Consider the following 18,957-nt stretch of genomic DNA (forward strand, 5'->3'; position numbering starts at 1 on the left):
AAGTGTTACCTTCTAGGGCGGACCCACCGATGCCATAGCTGTTTTTTTTTTATTTCAAAATACTCCCCCGTTCGTCCGCTGTGGCTCCCCGTTGATTTTGGTGCCTTGTATTATAATGAGGAGTATCGGAACAATGAGGAAGAGTCTGAGTCTTTCTCTGTAGGCATCTCCTTCTCCCTGGCTGTAGCGCTGTAAAAATCGCAGCGCAGAGCGTCACAGCCAGGGAGAAGGAGACGCCCATTGAGAAACCCTGGCGTCTCCTCCTCCCTGTTCTGATGCTAGTAATTAGCATACATCAAGGGTTAACAGCCAAACAAAACTCAATATTTATTACCCTGATTCTGCGGTTTACATAAACACCCCACATGGGGTCGTAAAATGATGTAAGGGCACACAGCAGGGCACAGAAGAAAAGGAGTGCCATATGGTTTTTAGAAGGCAGATTTTGCTAAACTGGTTTTTAGATGCCATGTCCCATTTGAAGCCCACCTGATGCACCTTAGAATAGAAACTCCCAAAAAGTGACCCCATTTTGGAAACTAGGAGATAAGGTGTCAGTTTCATTGGTACTATTTTCGGGTAGATATAATTTTTTATTGCTCTATATTACGTTTGTTGTAAGGCAAGGTAACCAAAAAAATTCTGTTTTAGCACTGTTTTTATTTTCTATTTTTTACAAGATTCATCTGACAGATTAGATCATGTGCTATTTTTATAAAGCAGGTTGTTACGGACGCAATTATATCAAATATGTCTACTTTGTTTGTTTGTTTCAGTTTTACATAATAAAGCATTTTTGAAAAAAACTATTTTTTGTGTGTTCATTTTCTAAACGCCATATTTTTTTTATTTTTCTGCCGATCGTCTTGTGCAGGGGCTCATTGTTTGCAGGAAGAGTTGGTGTTTTTAGTGGTACCATTTTTGGGTACATATGATTTTTTGATCATTGATTATTACACTTTATGGGGCAAGGTGACCAAAAATTGGTTGTTTTAGCATAGTTTTTATTTATTTATTTTTACAGCGTTCACCTGAGGGATTAGGTCATGTGACATTTGTATAGAGTAGATCGTTATGGACGTGGCAATACCTAATAAGGACGGTATACTTTTTCTTATTTGAGTTTTACAAAGCATTTTGGAAATAAAGAAAATGATGTTTTATTGTCTCCATAGTCTTAGAGCCATAGCTTTTTTATTTTTTGACCGATTGTCTTAGGTAGGATCTCATTTTTTGCGGGATGAGGTGACGTTTTGATTCATACTACTTTGGGGGGCATACGCCTTTTTGATCGCTTGGTGTTGCACTTTATGTGATGTTAAAAAATTGCTTTTTTGGTACTGTTTTTATTTTTATTTATTGTGTGTTGCGTGAAAATCGCAGCATGCTCTATATTGTACGTTTATCACGCAACGCAGGCCCTATAGAAGTGAATGGGGCTGCGTAAAAAATCGCAAGCATCCGCAAGCAAGTGCGGATGCGGTGCGATTTTCACTCATGGTTGCTAAGATGAAAGTCTATTCACTGTATTATTTTCCCTTATAACATGGTTATAAGGGAAAATAATAGCATTCTTTAATACAGAATGCTTAGTAGAAGGTCAATTGAGGGTTTAAAAATAAAAAAAATTGAACTCACCTCCTCCTCTTGATCGCGTAGTTGCCGATCTCTTTTTACTTCTTTAATTATGAGCTGCCGGCTAAAGGACCTTATGTGACGTCACATCACATGGTCCAATCACATGGTCCATCACCGTGATGATGGACCATGTGATTGGACCATGTGATGAGATCAGTGACGTCACCACAGGTCCTTTGACAGGTCCTGAAGAAAGAACAGGAGACCGGCATCTACGCGATCAATTGGAGGAAGTGAGTTAATTTATTTTTTATTTTTAACCCTCAATTGACCTTTTACTAAGCATTCTGTATTAAAGAATGCTATTATTTTCCCTAATAACCATGTTATGAGGGAAAATAATTACATCTACACAACACCTAACCGAAACCCGAACTTCAGTGAAGAAGTTCGGGTCTGGGTACCACATTCAGTTTTTTATCACGAGCGTGCAAAACGCATTGCACCCGTGCGATAAAAACTGAACAACGGAATGCAATCTCAGTCAAAACTGACTGAAATTGAGTACCTACTCGTGCGGATTTGCCGCAATGCACCCGGGACGCATCCTGAACCAAAACGTGATGCCAGTGTGAACCCAGCCTAACACAATAATAGCAGTTTTGAAGCAAAAAGAAAATCATGTTTTAGTGTCTCCATTCTGACAGCTACAGTTCTTTTATTTTTTGAGCGATTTTCTTATGTAGGGGATCATTTTTTGCGAAATTTTTTTATTACTTAATTGGGGATTTTTTTTTTTTTACATGTGAAACTTTTTTTTATTTTCATTTTATAAAACGCTTTATTTTTAAATTTTTTATTTTACACTTTGCGTCCCCCATAAGGTCATACAGGCACAGTCAGAGTATAGCGGTAAATAAATATACATGAGGCAGCGGTACAAATGATAGCGGAGGTGTACCCACCAAACCGGATGCTGGGAGCCCAATTTAGTATTGACAGAACCGCTGACCGACCCCCTCTGAGGGCAGTGTATTATTGAGACTGGTTCTCTCTTGAATAAGGGGAGCGTTCCCCTCGCTTCTCACCAGTGACTGACATCTGCCATGTATCTCCATGTATAGAAATACTGACATCAATGTAAAGATGTCTCCTGTGAATGTGTCCTGCAGGGATTGTGCTGGTGAATTACAGGGGGTTGTGGATTTCTCATTAGTGGAAACCTGTAAAATGCTCCAGAATATTCCACATAAACTGCCATCAGTCTCCTCCATGTTCTAGACAACTTCATTCTTGTGTTCCCTCCGTTTCCTAGATGATGAGACCCGGCAGTTCTACCAGCAGCTCCGTCAGTATGAAGATCACTTCCTGAGGATGACATATGAATATTTCCAGGAGGATCTGCTCCACATTGTGGAGAACATGAGTCTTCTACCACTTCTGAGTGAGCTACATTCCCGAAATCTCCCTGATACTGAGGTGAGAGGACATGAGCCGCCGGTGTTGTATATAAATTCCCCAAGTGAAATTTCAGAAACCACAGGGAAGACGTCGGCCAGGGGGTCCCTTTAAGGTGTTATGAGTTGTTAAAAGTTTGTTGTGACGCCAGTTTCATTTCAGCAACGAGGGACGGAGTCCCCCTAAGTAGATGATAATAATGATACCCAGGTGTAGGAATGCCTATTATGTCCCTTTAGATGTGGTTGTGCTCTTGTGACGGTGCTCCTACCTGGATACACTGGAACACAAGAGCGTGTGTGTCCGCGGCCATGGAGTCCAGACTTGATATATAACGTTGAACAGTAGCTTTACTTGAATAAACTTGCATCAGAAACAATCTTCAAGCTTTATCTTGGTCATCAGCAGGTTTTGGCTTAAATTCTGGCAGGCAAACCCACTCAGTTCTCCTACATCTGCTACCTTTTAGCTCTGCTGTGCTGTCAGGATTAAATAGAAACTTTTCCTCTCTGCTGTACTTAACTTGCTGTAGTCTGACTCTGTCTTTATCTTTTTCTTTATATTTAGCCAAGGAACTACACTTCCTGGCCTGTACGGCTTGTAGCTTGGGCCTCCAGTTCCAACAGAACTGAGGGTGTTCTGCTGACTTAGGCAGGGCTCGCCCAGCAGGAACGAGCTCCCCTGCTTCTGTCTTCTTACAGGGGCTACCCTAGACTCTGCACACGACCTCTCCCCTAGAAGGGGAAAGCTAGACTGACCTTTACTAACTAAACTCCTCCTTAGAGGGGAAGGGGGGAATGGAAAGAAGGTTCCATCCGCTGTAGCTCTGCCGGTTTCGCCGCCATCTGCTGGTGAATCAGGCTCATTACATTATATAACAGTTGCATAGAAATTTGATTAATTTACACATTTTGCAGGACATGAGAATAAGTGCTTAAATGATGTTATGTTAACCATAGAAGATAGTAAAAAGGTGTAAAAGGTGGTAATGCCACTCTGGAGAATTACAATATCACGTGTTACAGGCACAATTTACGTCATTTTTATAGTGGTGGTTGATGCCCGCCACCGCTCCGCTCCCTCTGGTGAGCATGGCTATCGCTGTGGTCACCTGCCTTCTAGCTCCTGGATGCCAGAGGTCTGGACTCACAAACATTTCTCTCCTCCTACTCTGAGGACTCCAACTTCTGGAGTAGTTCTTCTCTTTACTCCATCCAGGCTGCAGCCTGAATTTCTATGGCCATGCTTCTCCATACCTGAAGGGGCACATGCACCATGCACGCTTATCATCTACTCCGACTTATGGCAAACCTCCCTAGGGTAATTAAGGAGCCTTACAGGAGAGAGCCTCGGAACAATGGTTTCTAGTGACTAGATTCCTGCAAAGACGCGCTATACTCTGTCTATTTACCTGTGTACTGATTTCTGCCTGTTTTCCAGATTTCATCCTTCAATGCCTGACCTCCATCTGATCTCTATACTGGCCCTGAGCTGCCTGTTCTGACCTCCACCTGATCTCTATACTGACCCTGAGCTGCCTGTCCTGACCTCCACCTGATATTCATACTGACCCTGAGCTGCCTGTCCTAACCTCCACCTGATATTCATACTGACCCTGAGCTGCCTGTCCTGACCTCGTACTGTTTAATAGATTACATGAACTCTGCCTGCCCTGAGCTTAGCCTTCCCCGACTACAGTCTTGCCTGATCGCTCAGTGCTCTGCCTCAACATCTCTTGACCCCTGTGTGTCAGCAATCACGTGAACAGAGACTACTCCAGGAGGTAGCGGTTTGGTGGTTCCCCTGTATAGGGTTTAAAGGGTGAAGACCAGGGGGGCTGCTTAGATAACACCATTAGGAGTTACCCCAAGCCAAATCTGTTCAAGTGACACAGCAGATCCACATCCCCTGCGTAACTTCATGTCACCATCCTGCTGTCTACAAGAGGCTGAATGACAATTGTGCTTCATACGTCAGAGTAAGATGTTGGACAACTTCCAGTGTAATAATAGACAGCAGCTCATATCTGATGGAGAACCCCCCCAGAAGTGTATAATCCAGTATTGTGGAGGATTTATCCCCTCCCCCGCACACGTACATTAGGGGTCACTACATCCTGGAAATAATCTGTTACTTGTGGATTCAGGAAGGATTTTCTCCACAACTATTCCATAGATTTCTCAGAGAAGACAGACATGCAATATCTGCAGTGTGTTAACCCTTAGTTTTTTGTATCTGTGTAATAACGCACCTTATGTCTGATCTTTCTTGGGTTCTAGAAATACTGCAGTCTAGAACATGATAGAAGAAGATTGGCGCGGACTTTACTACAGGATATATTTCTCAGAGGAAGAGAAGCTGTGATAGGACTGTGGGTCAGTCTCTATGTATTACGGAGACGTCATGGTTCCCCCGGCCTGGACGCTGTACTGGAGGAACTCTGTCATAGAGGTAACATCGTGTATGAGACGTGTCACCCAGGAAATAGAGGTCTTCATGACTTCCATTGTCCACAGTAATAAAGATCTCCCTCTGGATTTATTAGGGATCTGAACCAATTTTTGGGCGGCAGCGAGGTGAGAGATCTCACACACCCATGGGGCCGAGGCTCTAGGACCCCTTCTCTTCTCAATCTACACCTTCGGCCAGGGACAGCTCATGGAGTCTCATGGATTTCAGTATCACTTTTATGCTACACACATTTACCTCTCTTTTCCAGACATCACCACCTTACTATCAAGAATCGCAAAATGCCTATCTTCTATATCTTCTTTCTGCTCTCGCTTTCTAAAATTTACATGGATAAAACAGAATTTATCATGTTTCCCTCATCTCACTCAACCCCTCCCCCCCCAACAGACCTATCATGGTCAATGGCTACACACACTCCTCGGTCAACCAAGTCCTTCAAACCGCACATCCAAGCCCATCACCAGCCAGCACATCACCTGCCACCTCCAACTCAAAAATATCTCTTGTATTCGCACATTCCTTCTCTCCTCTTATCACCTCTTCCCACAATCGCCCTCAAGATTTCTCCCGTGCATCCCCTATAACTTTCCCCCTGGAACTTTCTACCCCAACATATCAGACTCTCACCTCCAGTGGAAACTTTCAAAAGAAACCTGAAAACCCACCTCTTCAGACAAGCCTACAACCTACTGTAACCCCGCTGCCACTATACCGCTATGAACAACTTTACTCTCACCTACTGTGTCCTTCTCCCATACCTTGTAGAGATGGTAAGCCCTCACGGGCAGGGTCCTCTCTCCTTCTGTACCAGTCTGTAACTCGTCTTGTTCATAGTTATTGCAATTGTTTTCTATTATGTATGTATACCCCTTATCATATCTGCAGCGCCATGGAATGAATGGCGCTATAATAATAATACTACAGCACCCTCATAGTAACGACCATAGTGCCCCTTCATACAGTATCCATCACAATGCCAGGACATACAATGACCACCACAATGTGACCATACACAGTGACTAGCACAGTGTATGGGACATGGACACTGTCACAGCTGTACATTTAGGACCATTAGACCTCGTCCGGTCCCTGTATAATGTGATATTTCCTGTACATTATATGTCTACATCCAGCACTGATGACGTCTGTATCATTTCTTATTAGGTGACACTCTGGTGGAGCAAATCCTGCTGGATGCACATGGACACCAACTGTCCCCACAACTCAAAGGTTAGTGAGATTTATATAGACCTATTATAATAAAACTGCTCAAAGTTTATATTACATTACACCGGTCACATAGAACATGGTGTTTGGACTGCAGCGGGCTGTTATAGAGCAGGAGGAGCGGAGAAGATTCATATATAGTTTTCTGTGACGATTCAGTATAACTTGTATAACCTCCTCCTCATAGAGGGAAGGCTGTCAGTCCCTGATAGGACCTCCCCCTCATAGAGGGAAGGTTGTCAGTCACTGATAGGACCTCCTCCTCATAGAGGGAAGGCTGTCAGTCCCTGATAGGACCTCCTCCTCATAGAGGGAAGGCTGTCAGTCACTGATAGGACCTCCTCCTCATAGAGGGAAGGCTGTCAGTCACTGATAGGACCTCCTCCTCATAGAGGGAAGGCTGTCAGTCACTGATAGGACCTCCTCCTCATAGAGGAAAGGCTGTCAGTCCCTGATAGGACCACCTCCTCATAGAGGGAAGGCTGTCAGTCACTGATAGGACCTCCTCCTCATAGAGGGAAGGTTGTCAGTCACTGATGGGACCTCCTCATAGAGGGAAGGCTGTCAGTCACTGATAGGACTTCCTCCTCATAGAGGGAAGGCTGTCAGTCACTGATAGGACCTCCTCCTCATAGAGGGAAGGATGTCAGTCACTGATAGGACCTCCTCTTCATAGAGTGAAGGCTGTCAGTCACTGATAGGACCTCCTCCTCATAGAGGGAAGGCAGTCAGTCACTGATAGGACCTCCTCCTCATAGAGGGAAGGCTGTCAGTCACTGATAGGACCTCCTCCTCATAGAGGGAAGGCTGTCAGTCACTGATAGGACCTCCTCCTCATAGAGGGAAGGCTGTCAGTCACTGATTGGACCTCCTCCTCATAGAGGGAAGGCTGTCGGTCACTGATTGGACCTCCTCCTTATGGAAAGAAAACTGTTAATCACTGATTGAACCAACCCTTTGACTTCGCAGCCCTGAATGAGCATAATTTTAAAGCGACCCTGTCAGCATGATTAACTCTCCAAAAGTCTGCACTTCTGCTATAGCTCTGCTGCTGCTTGCTGACCAGTGCAGGTGCTGATGACATAATTGAACGCGGAAGTAGAGGTGTCCCTGGCTACAGAGACAGAGGAGGATCGCTTCTAGGTTAAATGAGGTAATCGGCTCCTGTGCGGTATGGATATGAAATGCTCGGTAAGCAGCAGCACAGCTGTAGTACAGGTGCAGACATTTGGAGGTAGTACTCAGGTGCTGAAGACAGGGAAAGATAAGGTGTCTTCCTCTATCAGTGAAATGTCAGGGTGCAGTGTTCAGCGCAACAGGGGTGCTTATAACGCTACAGCACACCCCTCCGTGTTCCAGCTAAGTAATTAGCATATTTCTTAAAGTAATGATTTCTATGCATTATTAATACCTAAAAAATATAATTTGTATCGGAATGATCAACCCTACCAGGCACTCTGGTTTAGTAGGGTTGATCATGATGACAGTGCTGCTTTTAATAAATAAAGTACAAGTTTTACTGGATCTTTTTCCATAAACTATACACCAATCTGCTCAGCTCCTCCTGCTCTATGACATGCTGCCTGCATTTCATGTACATTACACCGTACAGCACCACCACACCTAGTATTCTAGTTAGTAACATGCAGCGGTGGCCCGGGCAGAAGGTGAGAATATGTGTGTGATGGTGGTACTAGTGCTCACGGTGGCTATGATCCTTCCTGGTACTCATTGAACCGTGCACCGTGAATAGAGCACCCTTTGTCCCCCCTCGTGGCAAACCCTGGTTTGGGGTCTCCCTGGTTTGAGGTGCCCTTGGTCTTGTGTAAAGTTATTATCCAGATGTATCATCCAGTGTCAGTCTGTGTGATAAATCTGGAGCAGTGTCAGACTGTCTGGTCTTAGTTCACACTGTCTTACTTTTAGACACTATTAGTAAATCCGCTCCAATGTGTCTAGAGAAGTCATGTGGCCAAGAGGAGCTGGAAAATTCAGCAATGTACAGATATCTGCCATTTCTTCATCTAGATATTTAGTTCTGTTTCAGCTTCTAATCTTCACCTTTTATTTTCTTATTTCCTATAGAATTCCAGATCCGGCACAAGAAACATTTACATGAAAGAACTGAGAAACTTCTAGAGAACAAACCTCCAAGATGTGACCAGCGAGAGCAGAGTTTTCCATTCTGTACACGTTATGTCAACCTCATCATTGTCTCCACTGATCACTTCAGAGAACGCTCTGAGAATGAGCTCATAGAGACCGGGGTAAAACATGAGGAACACTTAAAGAGAAAACATAATGAATTACTATGCATTTCCCCCAAAAAACTGTTCCGCTGGTGCCACCGATCCGAACAAGTGCCACGTATGGTAATGGTGAGCGGAGTGCCTGGTGTAGGGAAGACCACACTGATGCAGAAGGTTGTCTATGACTGGGTGAAGGGGGATCTCTATCAAAGATTCTCCTTTGTCTTTTTCTTTAAATTCCGAGAACTTAACAGACTGGATAAAGTTAGTCTGGACTCTCTAATCCTTCATCAGTACCCATATCTGGAGGAGCAGCTTAGTAACATCTTACAAGAACCAGAAAAACTTCTCTTCATATTTGATGGTTTAGATGAAAGTTTTCATAACATTGATTTCTCATCACGTCACTTGTGCTCTAATCCTACACAGCTCGAACCTTGTGGTCAGATTGTGGTTAGTTTGGTGAGAAAGTCTCTTCTTGATGGTTGTTCTGTCCTAATGACCAGTCGCCCAACCAGACTGGCATCAATTGATTGTAGAGTTTTCCAGAGAATAGTAGAAATCACTGGGTTTTTACCGGAAGAACGACGGATGTACTTTCAAAACTTCTTCCCCGACCCTGACCTGGCGGAAACGGCTTTTAATTATGTGAAGCAGAATGACACCCTGTACACGTTCTGTTACCTCCCGTCCTACTGCTGGATCATCTGTACAGTATTATCCAGGAGCTTCCAGCCAACAAGTAGTGATCAGCCGGTGTCATTATTACCCAAAACTGTCACTCAGCTCTTTGCGATATTTGTCGCCAACATCCTGTCCAATCACAGCCTGGACAAAAGTGACGCTCAGAAGATCCTGCAGTCCATCGGATGGATGGCAGAACATGGAGTCGTGAATCACAGGCTTATCTTTGATGAACGAGATCTTGATTGTTTCCATGTGGACAAAAAGTCAAAGCTCTTATCGAGTTTTCTGATGGAATCGGAGGAACCTGTGTCCTATTCCTTCTTACATCTCACTGTTCAGGAATTCCTCTCTGCCTTGGTGCATTATGTGGATTATTCTCCTGAGAAGTTACAGAAATCACTAATAGATGCCAAATCCTATCCTGATGGACGAGGTGAGATGTTCCTCCGTTTCCTGTGTGGTCTATCAGACGGCTCCACCAGGTCAATGCTAACTGGATACTTGGACAGACAAACAACTCGGACGTCTATAGATGTCATCACTTGGCTGAAGGACTTCAATCTAGAAGAACAGAGGCTGATGGAAAGTGAGGACAAAAAGCGACTTCTCAGTACATTTTTCTATCTGTATGAATCGCGGAATAAGGCTCTGGTGCTGGAATCGTTACAATCACACAGACGTCTTGACTTTTCTGGTGTTCGGATGTCGGTTCTAGACTGCGCAGTGTTGGCATTTATTCTGGACACCTGCACAAATATAGAAAAACTCTATCTATATGGATGTTCCTTAGACAATGAAGGATTAGAAAGACTTGCTCCAGCGTTACATAACCTGCAGGATCTGAGGTAAAATGCTAATTATATTTAATCTTTCTGTAGTATTCAGGATCTGACAGATTTATTGTATGTATTAGAAATGAGCTGACCGGTTTGTTATGAACGTTGAAAAATTTTGGCCGACAGACAAACCCAAACTTTCTCAGGTTAGTTTCTGACAAATCCAGGAAAACAGCACATAGCGGCATTTTACTGCACGTCAGCGGGAAAAAGCACTAGGAAGAAAGACGGCAGCTCACATGAGCCTGATAGGAAGAGGGGGGGGGGGGGTTTGCTCTGATTGGCTCATCCAGGCTGTCTGTTGGCCTGAGAGCCAATCAGTGCTGCAGCAGGCAGGCAGAAAATCATTGTATGTGTGGCTGTAAATGAGGGTGGTTGGGTGTTAGTGTCTGCCAAAAAGCAATCAGAGAGTCAGGGACAGTGAAAAGTCACAATCAAGCTTATATACTACTGCCAGTGACAGTGAAGGGAAGGGATAGAATTACAAAGAAGATTTGTTTGTGTAGAAATGGGACAGGCAGGGAAAGCTGTCAGCCAGGGAGTGAGCAGTGAGGAGATGAGGCTGACTGTGCCTCCTAGTAGAACTGCTGCTTCTGCAAACCACAAAATCAGCTCCCATTTTAACAGAAATACATATGGGGGAGGGGGGGGGGGGGGGTTACCATCCATGTAGCATTTTATATTTTCCCTTTCATCCTCCATGACGGCATATCATGAGAGATGAACTGCTGTCACGGTATCTCCCATGTCAGAGGTTAGAAGATCTGGGAGGCTGGCTGCACGTGGGGTTAACTGACAGTCTCTTGATTTTCAGTGTTGTTTGGTAATGACCACACCTCTGGTCATGTGCAGCTTGTAATCATTACTGCATTCCCTATATAGTTTGGTCTCACAGTTCTATCCATGCGGTTGATATTTATATCCCGAATCACTGGAGGCGGCTATATCCCTTGCTGTACGTCTTGATAGACGCCTTAGGGAAAGATCTAAGGTTCCTCAGTCTCAGGACGTATTATCATATAAGATAGCGGCCTCTTCTGATACTTTTGGGGGGAGAGATCTTTGAGTTCATGCCCAGTGATGAGCCTATGCAGTTGGGAGAGGTCACTCCTGGACCTGGTGATAAGAACTCGAGGGTTAAGAAAAGACTGCTTTTTCTGTGTTAATGGGGGATATTTTGTTGACACATGTTATTTTGTTAAACGTCAAGGTGAAAAAGAAAGAAAGAAAAAGTCTAATGTGTTTAGTCACTCTTGGTAGTGTGGGTGGGGATTCTGAGAGTGTACTTTTTTCATTTACCGCTAGTACCCGATTTCGCCTGCCCAGGTGGCGCTAGACTCCAAAACTGTGGCAATTGAAGTATTTATTGACAGTGGGGCAGGGGTTAATCTAGTGGATGGCCAGTTCATCCGTATGCATGATTTGTCTTCATGCTCATTGGACAAAAATATTTCAGTGCCCACTCTCACAAAAGTGTTTGTCACAAATGGTGCAGGACATTTGCCTAAAGGTGGGAGATTCTCATCAAGAATCTATTTAGTGTTATGTGCTGGAGAGTCTGCCTGCTCCTCTGGTGCTGGGTTTGCCGTGGATAACCACGCATAACCCTATCATCGATTGGAGTGATGTTTGCATAGACAACTGTCTTAGCACGTCGCTTTCTGTTTTGGGGGGGGGGGGGATTCAGAAGATCCTTGTCCCATCTTGTCTGAGGGGGGTAGTAATTTCCGCCTTATATCCCGACCTTGAGGCAGAGGTGTTGGAGGCCCAGGGAGATGCACTGGATTCTTGTTCTTCGGGGAAGCTGTTTGTCCCTTCTAAATTACGGCACAAGGTGTTCGAGGAACATCACTGTACAGTTATTAGATGGCACCCTGAGCGTATATCTACGGTCGATCTCATCTCGCGTAGATTCTGGTGACCGGGGTTGCATAAATATGTGGAAGGCTATGTGTCAGCCTGTAGTACCTGTGCGCGTGCTAAGGTGACACATAAGCGGCCTTCAGGATCTCTACTTCCGTTGTCCAGACCGTGGACTCACTTGTCCATGGACTTTATCACAGATTTGCTGAATTATTCAGGAAAAACTGTGATTCTGGTGGTTGTTGATCGTTTCAGTAAGATGTCGCAGTTTATAGCATTACCAGGACTACCTAATGCTTAAACTCTCGCACAAGTGTTTGTTGACAACATTGTGAAACTACATGGTATTCCTTCTGATGTGGTGTCTGATAGGGGGACTCTTTGTTTCCAGATTCTGGAAGGCGTTCTGCACTCGCTTGGGGGTACAATTGTCCTTTTCGTCGGCCTTTCACCCTCAGTCGAATGGACAGACAGAGCGTACTAACCAGAATCTGGAGACTTATCTGAGATGTTTTGTCTCCGAGAATTAGGAGGAGTGGTCTTCTTTTCTGTCTTTGGCTGAGTTCGTCATAAATACCCATAGACAGGAGTCACTGTTTTTGGGGGCATATGGGTGCCATCCGCAACTTGGCACATTTTCTGGTTCTGTGACTTCTGGTGTTCCTGAAGAGGAAAGATTTTCCTCTTCTTTATCATCTATTTGGCGGAAAATTCAAAATAGTCTTGAAAAGACAGGCAAGAAGTATAAACGAATGGCTGACAAGATAAGACAGACAAATGGCTGACAAGAGACGTATGAGTGGTCCGGACCTGAGAGTGGGTGATTCTGTGTGGCTGTCCACAAGAAACATTATGTTGAAAGTACCTTTGTGGAAGTTGGGCCCAAGGTTTATTGGTCCGTATAAGATCTCTGCCATTATCAACCCGGTAGCCTTTCGTCTTGACCTTCCGCAGGCTTTAAAGATTCATAATGTTTTCCAAATTATTACTTAAGAGATATGTCGAACCTGCTGAACTGTCCTCCCTGCCACCCCCTCCTGTCATGGTGGACGGCAATCTGGAATTTCAGATCGCCAAGCTAGTGGACTCCTAAATTCTCCGTAGATCCCTCCAGTATCTTGTTCACTGGAAAGGTTATGGTCCAGAGGAGAGAATGTGGGTTCCAGCGGCCGTCATTAATTTCCACAGACAGGAGGAAATTATTGTTCCGTCATTTTGTGCAGATCCGAAAACGAAAGAGGAGGAAAGATTTAACAAACTGGACATGCATAGGGCCATCTTGTTCTTGCATAGGGCGCGTAAAGGTCACAAGGCCACGAAGAATTCCTTCTCCAGATGGATAAAGATGGCTATATCTGATTCTTATAGTTCCTTAAACCTCCACCAAAGTCTCTGACAGCCCACTCTACGAGATCAGTCTCAACATCCTGGGCTGAGAAAGCAAACGCATCATTAGAGCAAATCTGTAGGGCTGCAGCATGGTCAAAATATATACAGACGTGGACAAAATTGTTGGTACCCTTTGGTCAATGAAAGAAAAAGTCACAATGGTCACAGAAATAACTTTAATCTGACAAAAGTAATAATAAATTAAAATTCTATAAATGTTAACCAATGAAAGTCAGACATTGTTTTTCAACCATGCTTCAACAGAATTATGTAAAAAAATAAACTCATGAAACAGGCATGGACAAAAATGATGGTACCCCTAACTTAATATTTTGTTGCGCAACCTTTTGAGGCAATCACTGCAATCAAACGCTTCCTGTAACTGTCAATGAGACATCTGCACCTCTCAGCAGGTATTTTGGCCCACTCCTCATGAGCAAACTGCTCCAGTTGTGTCCGGTTTGAAGGGTGCCTTTTCCAGACTGCATGTTTCAGCTCCTTCCAAAGATGCTCAATAGGATTGAGGTCAGGGCTCATAGAAGGCCACTTTAGAATAGTCCAATTTTTTCCTCTTAGCCATTCTTGGGTGTTTTTAGCGGTGTGTTTTGGGTCATTGTCCTGTTGCAAGACCCATGACCTGCGACTGAGACCAAGCTTTCTGACACTGGCTAGTACATTTCTCTCTAGAATTCCTTGATAGTCTTGAGATTTCATTGTACCCTGCACAGATTCAAGACACCCTGTGCCAGACGCAGCAAAGCAGCCCCAGAACATAACAGAGCCTCCTCCATGTTTCACAGTAGGGACAGTGTTCTTTTCTTGATATGCTTCATTTTTTCGTCTGTGAACATACAGCTGATGTGCCTTGGCAAAAACTTCGATTTTTGTCTCATCTGTCCACAGGACATTCTCCCAGAAGCTTTGTGGCTTGTCAACATGTAGTTTGGCATATTCCAGTCTTGCTTTTTTATGATTCGTTTTCAACAATGGTGTCCTCCTTGGTCGTCTCCCATGTAGTCCACTTTGGCTCAAACAACGACGGATGGTGCGATCTGACACTGATGTTCCTTGAGCATGAAGTTCACCTTGAATCTCTTTAGAAGTCTTTCTAGGCTCTTTTGTTACCATTCGGATTATCCGTCTCTTAGATTTGTCATCAATTTTCCTCCTGCGGCCACGTCCAGGGAGGTTGGCTACAGTCCCATGGATCTTAAACTTATGAATAATATGTGCAACTGTACTCACAGGAACATCTAGTTGCTTGGAGATGGTCTTATAGCCTTTACCTTTAACATGCTTGTCTATAATTTTCTTTCTGATCTCTTGAGACAGCTCTTTCCTTTGCTTCCTCTGGTCCATGTCGAGTGTGGTACACACCATATCACCAAACAACACAGTGATTACCTGGAGCCATATATATAGGCCCAATGGCTGATTACAAGGTTGTAGACACCTGTGATGCTAATTAGTGGACACACCTTGAATTAACATGTCCCTTTGGTCACATTATGTTCTGTGTTTTCTAGGGGTACCATCATTTTTGTCCATGCCTGTTTCATGAGTTTATTTTTTTACATAATTCTGTTGAAGCATGGTTGAAAAACAATGTCTGACTTTCATTGGTTAACATTTATAGAATTTTAATTTATTATTACTTTTGTCAGATTAAAGTTATTTCTGTGACCATTGTGACTTTTTCTTTCATTGACCAAAGGGTACCAACAATTTTGTCCACGTCTGTATATATATGGGATTATATATAGGTGGAGGTATGTGTTGGTGTAAGAAAAAAAAAGAGGAAAAGACTCTCTAGGCTGTCGGTTCTGAAAGACACTGAGGAGGAGGCGGAGGAGCGTCAAATGTATTCTTCCTGTCCCTACCTGGTTGGAGGTGGGTCATCTCTCGTGGTATGCCGTCATGGAAGATTTATGAAAAGGAAATTGCCGGTAAGTAATATGGTTTTCAGTGAAAACACCTGACATACTAGTCCAAACTCAGTGTCAGGGCATCTCCACATAGTTAATTTAATAGTTTTTTTGTCTTATAAGAGGCAGGGTATTGGCAGATGACATACTAGGCCAACAGCCGTGCTGTTTATTCTCCAGACACTGGAGACATTTTTTTTTATCAGAATTTTTTAACAAGCAAACGACATTGGTCACAAATCTGTTAGTGGCGCCGATGCTGCAGAATTTCCATAGCCAACTGTCGGTAGCAGTGTCTTCAGTGTGTTTGTGGAAAGGAAAGGATTGCACTTCCCTGTCTTTAATTTCCAGAAAGCAGATTTGCAAACCGTTCCATGCTTTGTGTGACTGTGTACATTTAGGCCCAAAATGTCAGGGCTTCGCAAGGTTCCAAGTGAAAGACCAAGAGCCAGAGTGTGGGTAGTAGCAGCACCAGCTATATGGCCAGAAGTAGTAGTAGTAGGCTGCAGTTGTCTCTGCTGTCTTTGGAAAGGCACATCATTATCATTGAGAAAAAAGAGGATGAGACTGTGGATTGGATGGCTGCAGACCCCAGGCATATGTGTGTTGGTGGTAGTAGTGGCACCCGTAGCCACAGTATTGGCCTTGAGGGCAGCAACAGTGGCAGTCCAAATGCAGGGGAGGGAGAGGACTCTGAAGACAATTGTGTGCTGGACAAGAACTGATTGCTGTATCAGGGTGCTGAGATTTGCTCCCAGCGTTGCTCCCCAGCTGCTGGCCGGCCGCTGCTTACTTTCAATGGGTGGGGCAGAAGCCAGGCGGATGCTGGGGAGAGTTAGGGAGGCTGCAGTGGGGGGCATTGTGCCAGGAGCATCCCTGCAAAATGGTGCTCCTGCGGAGCTTAGCGGACTGTTGGGTCTCCAGCTGTGGGCGGGTGCGATGCCAATGCGGCTCAGGGCACCATGCACATAGCGTTCCGCTCCAGGTTTTTCTCAGTCCCCTTCAGGTGTCCCCTAGTGTGCCCACGAGGAGAACCAGAGAACTGGTATGAGAATGGATTTGCTCCCTAAATCCGATGAACATTTTAAATGGCTTTAGTATAAATGGTGAAACATTTGACCATGTTTAAACATTAGTACTATGTCATTTTTCTCATATTTCCCGAAGTGGGTAAATGGGAAGTTGGTGACCTGAAACTTTTTGGCGCAACCCAAAGAGAGGGGCAGTTAGAACTATCTCCTGGGCCAGCGGGCTGCGGTGGGATTTGTCTCATCTTTATCCAAGGGATGACTGGGGACCATTCTTTAGCAGCTGCGATTTGGACAATCCCAGCGGGTCGTGCCTTTGGTACCAACCCGATACCTGGGTCACTGGGGGCCCTGGGAACAGAATTTTGCCTGTTTTTCTTGCGGAGGAGAAGTGGGCGGTTGGTGACCTGAGGGTTTGGCGGAACCCCAAGAGAGGGATAGGCAGAACTATCTCCTGGGCCCGCAGGGATTTGTCTGTCTTATCCAAGGCATGACTAGGGACCGTTATTTAGCAGCTGCGTTTTGTCCAACACTGGCAGGTTGCAGGTTTGATGCCAGCCCGATACCTCAGCCACTGGGGGCCCCAGAGGGTAAACTTATTATCGATGTGGCATAGAAACAAAAACAACCTGAAGAAGAAAATGCACTGGTCGTCAGCGACAATGGGTGCAATATCCTGACCTCCCTGAATCTGGGGCAAATAACATATGCTCCCTGAATGGAGCACATAATCAACCTACTCGTGCAACGCTTTTAAAATTATTACAATGACTTCCTCAAGGTGCTGGCATCGTCGAGGAGACTCTCCAAGCATTTCAGCTATTCTTACCTGACAAGGAACGCTGTCCTGGACTTGCAGTGTCAAACTGGCCTGCTGCTACAGAACTTAATCTGCAATGTGCCAACTCGGTGGCATTCAACTAGGGCTGAAACGATTATTCGAATAACTCGATTAAATCGAGTCAAAAAATTCATCGATGCAGTTTCCCTGCATCGAGTAATTGTTTACATCACGTGATCACGGAGCGGGAGTGAAATTAAGCGTCTCACTCACCGCTTCCGTGTCCTCCGGAGGCCAGAGAGGCAGGACTGAGCCGGCCGGCACAGCGGAGGGAGGAGGGAGGAGGAGGGAGTCCCTCCCTCCCCACTGTGCGCGGCTGCCGCTGAAGACCAATGAGGACAGAGTAGGAGGAGGAGGAGGGGAGGGACTGTGGCCACTGCGCCACCAATGAATGTGCCGGCCATATCCCACAGGGTCCCCCTCCTCCCCCCCATCATTGGTGGCAGTGTCAGTTCCGATCAAAGCCCCAGCAGTGTAATGCTGGGGCTCCGATCGGTTACCATGGCAGCCAGGACGCTACTGAAGTCCTGGCTGCCATGGTATGTTAGTGAGCAGAGAGCAACGCATTATACTCACGTGCGCTGTGGCCGCCGGTCGCTCCTTCTTCTGTCTGTGCGGCGGATTGCTAATGCTTACAGCATTAGCAATGCGCCGCACAGACCTATGAGAAGGAGCGACCGGCGGCCACAGCGCACGTGAGTATAATGCGTTGCTCTCTGCTCACTAACATACCATGGCAGCCAGGACTTCAGTAGCATGACTCCTGGCTGCCATGGTAACCGATCGGAGCCCCAGCATTACACTGCTGGGGCTCCGATCGGAACTGACACTGCCACCAATGATGGGGGGGAGGAGGGGGACCCTGTGGCCACTGCCACCAATGATTAATACTGGGGAGGGGGGGGTTGCGTTACCAGAGGGGGCAGATCAGAGGCTGGGGGCAGGCAGATCAGAGGCTGGGGGGAGGCAGATCAGAGGCTGGGGGGAGGCAGATCAGAGGCTGGGGGCAGGCAGATCAGAGGCTGGGGGCAGGCAGATCAGAGGCTGGGGCAGGCAGATCAGAGGCTGGGGGCAGGCAGATCAGAGGCTGGGGGCAGGCAGATCAGAGGCTGGGGGCAGGCAGATCAGAGGCTGGGGGGAGGCAGATGGAAAGAGAGTGGTTAATGGAGGCTGCAGGCACCACCTTGGCATGTATAAAGTTATTGGTTTAGAGAGGGGTTAATGAAGGCACCTCCAAGGTGCTTTCATTAACCTCTTCAAACCAATAACTTTATACATGCCTAATGCCAAGGTGCTTCCATTAACCCCTCCAAACCCAATGGGCATGTATAAAGTTATTGGTTTGGAGGGGTTAATGGAAGCACCTTGGCATTAGGCATGTATAAAGTTATTAACCCCTTCAAA

The 18,957-nt window shown here is 45.4% G+C and overlaps 1 protein-coding gene across 7 annotated transcripts in view; it reads left to right on the plus strand.

Annotated features, from left to right (window-relative positions):
* LOC122922210 (NACHT, LRR and PYD domains-containing protein 12-like) overlaps positions 1-18,957 on the plus strand; it is a 73,548-nt gene that overhangs the window by 13,641 nt on the left and 40,950 nt on the right. For all 7 annotated transcript variants that reach the window (XR_006387109.1, XM_044272738.1, XM_044272739.1 and 4 more), the window contains exons 3-6: positions 2,894-3,057; positions 5,316-5,487; positions 6,673-6,738; positions 8,821-10,516. Coding sequence is in view for 6 of the 7 variants with exons in the window: in XM_044272738.1 (XP_044128673.1) it covers positions 2,894-3,057; positions 5,316-5,487; positions 6,673-6,738; positions 8,821-10,516 (2,098 nt within the window). In the remaining variant the exon portion in view is untranslated. The remainder of the gene's footprint in view (positions 1-2,893; positions 3,058-5,315; positions 5,488-6,672; positions 6,739-8,820; positions 10,517-18,957) is intronic.

Source organism: Bufo gargarizans, chromosome 11 (assembly GCF_014858855.1).
Source record: "Bufo gargarizans isolate SCDJY-AF-19 chromosome 11, ASM1485885v1, whole genome shotgun sequence".
Lineage (NCBI taxonomy): Eukaryota > Metazoa > Chordata > Amphibia > Anura > Bufonidae > Bufo > Bufo gargarizans.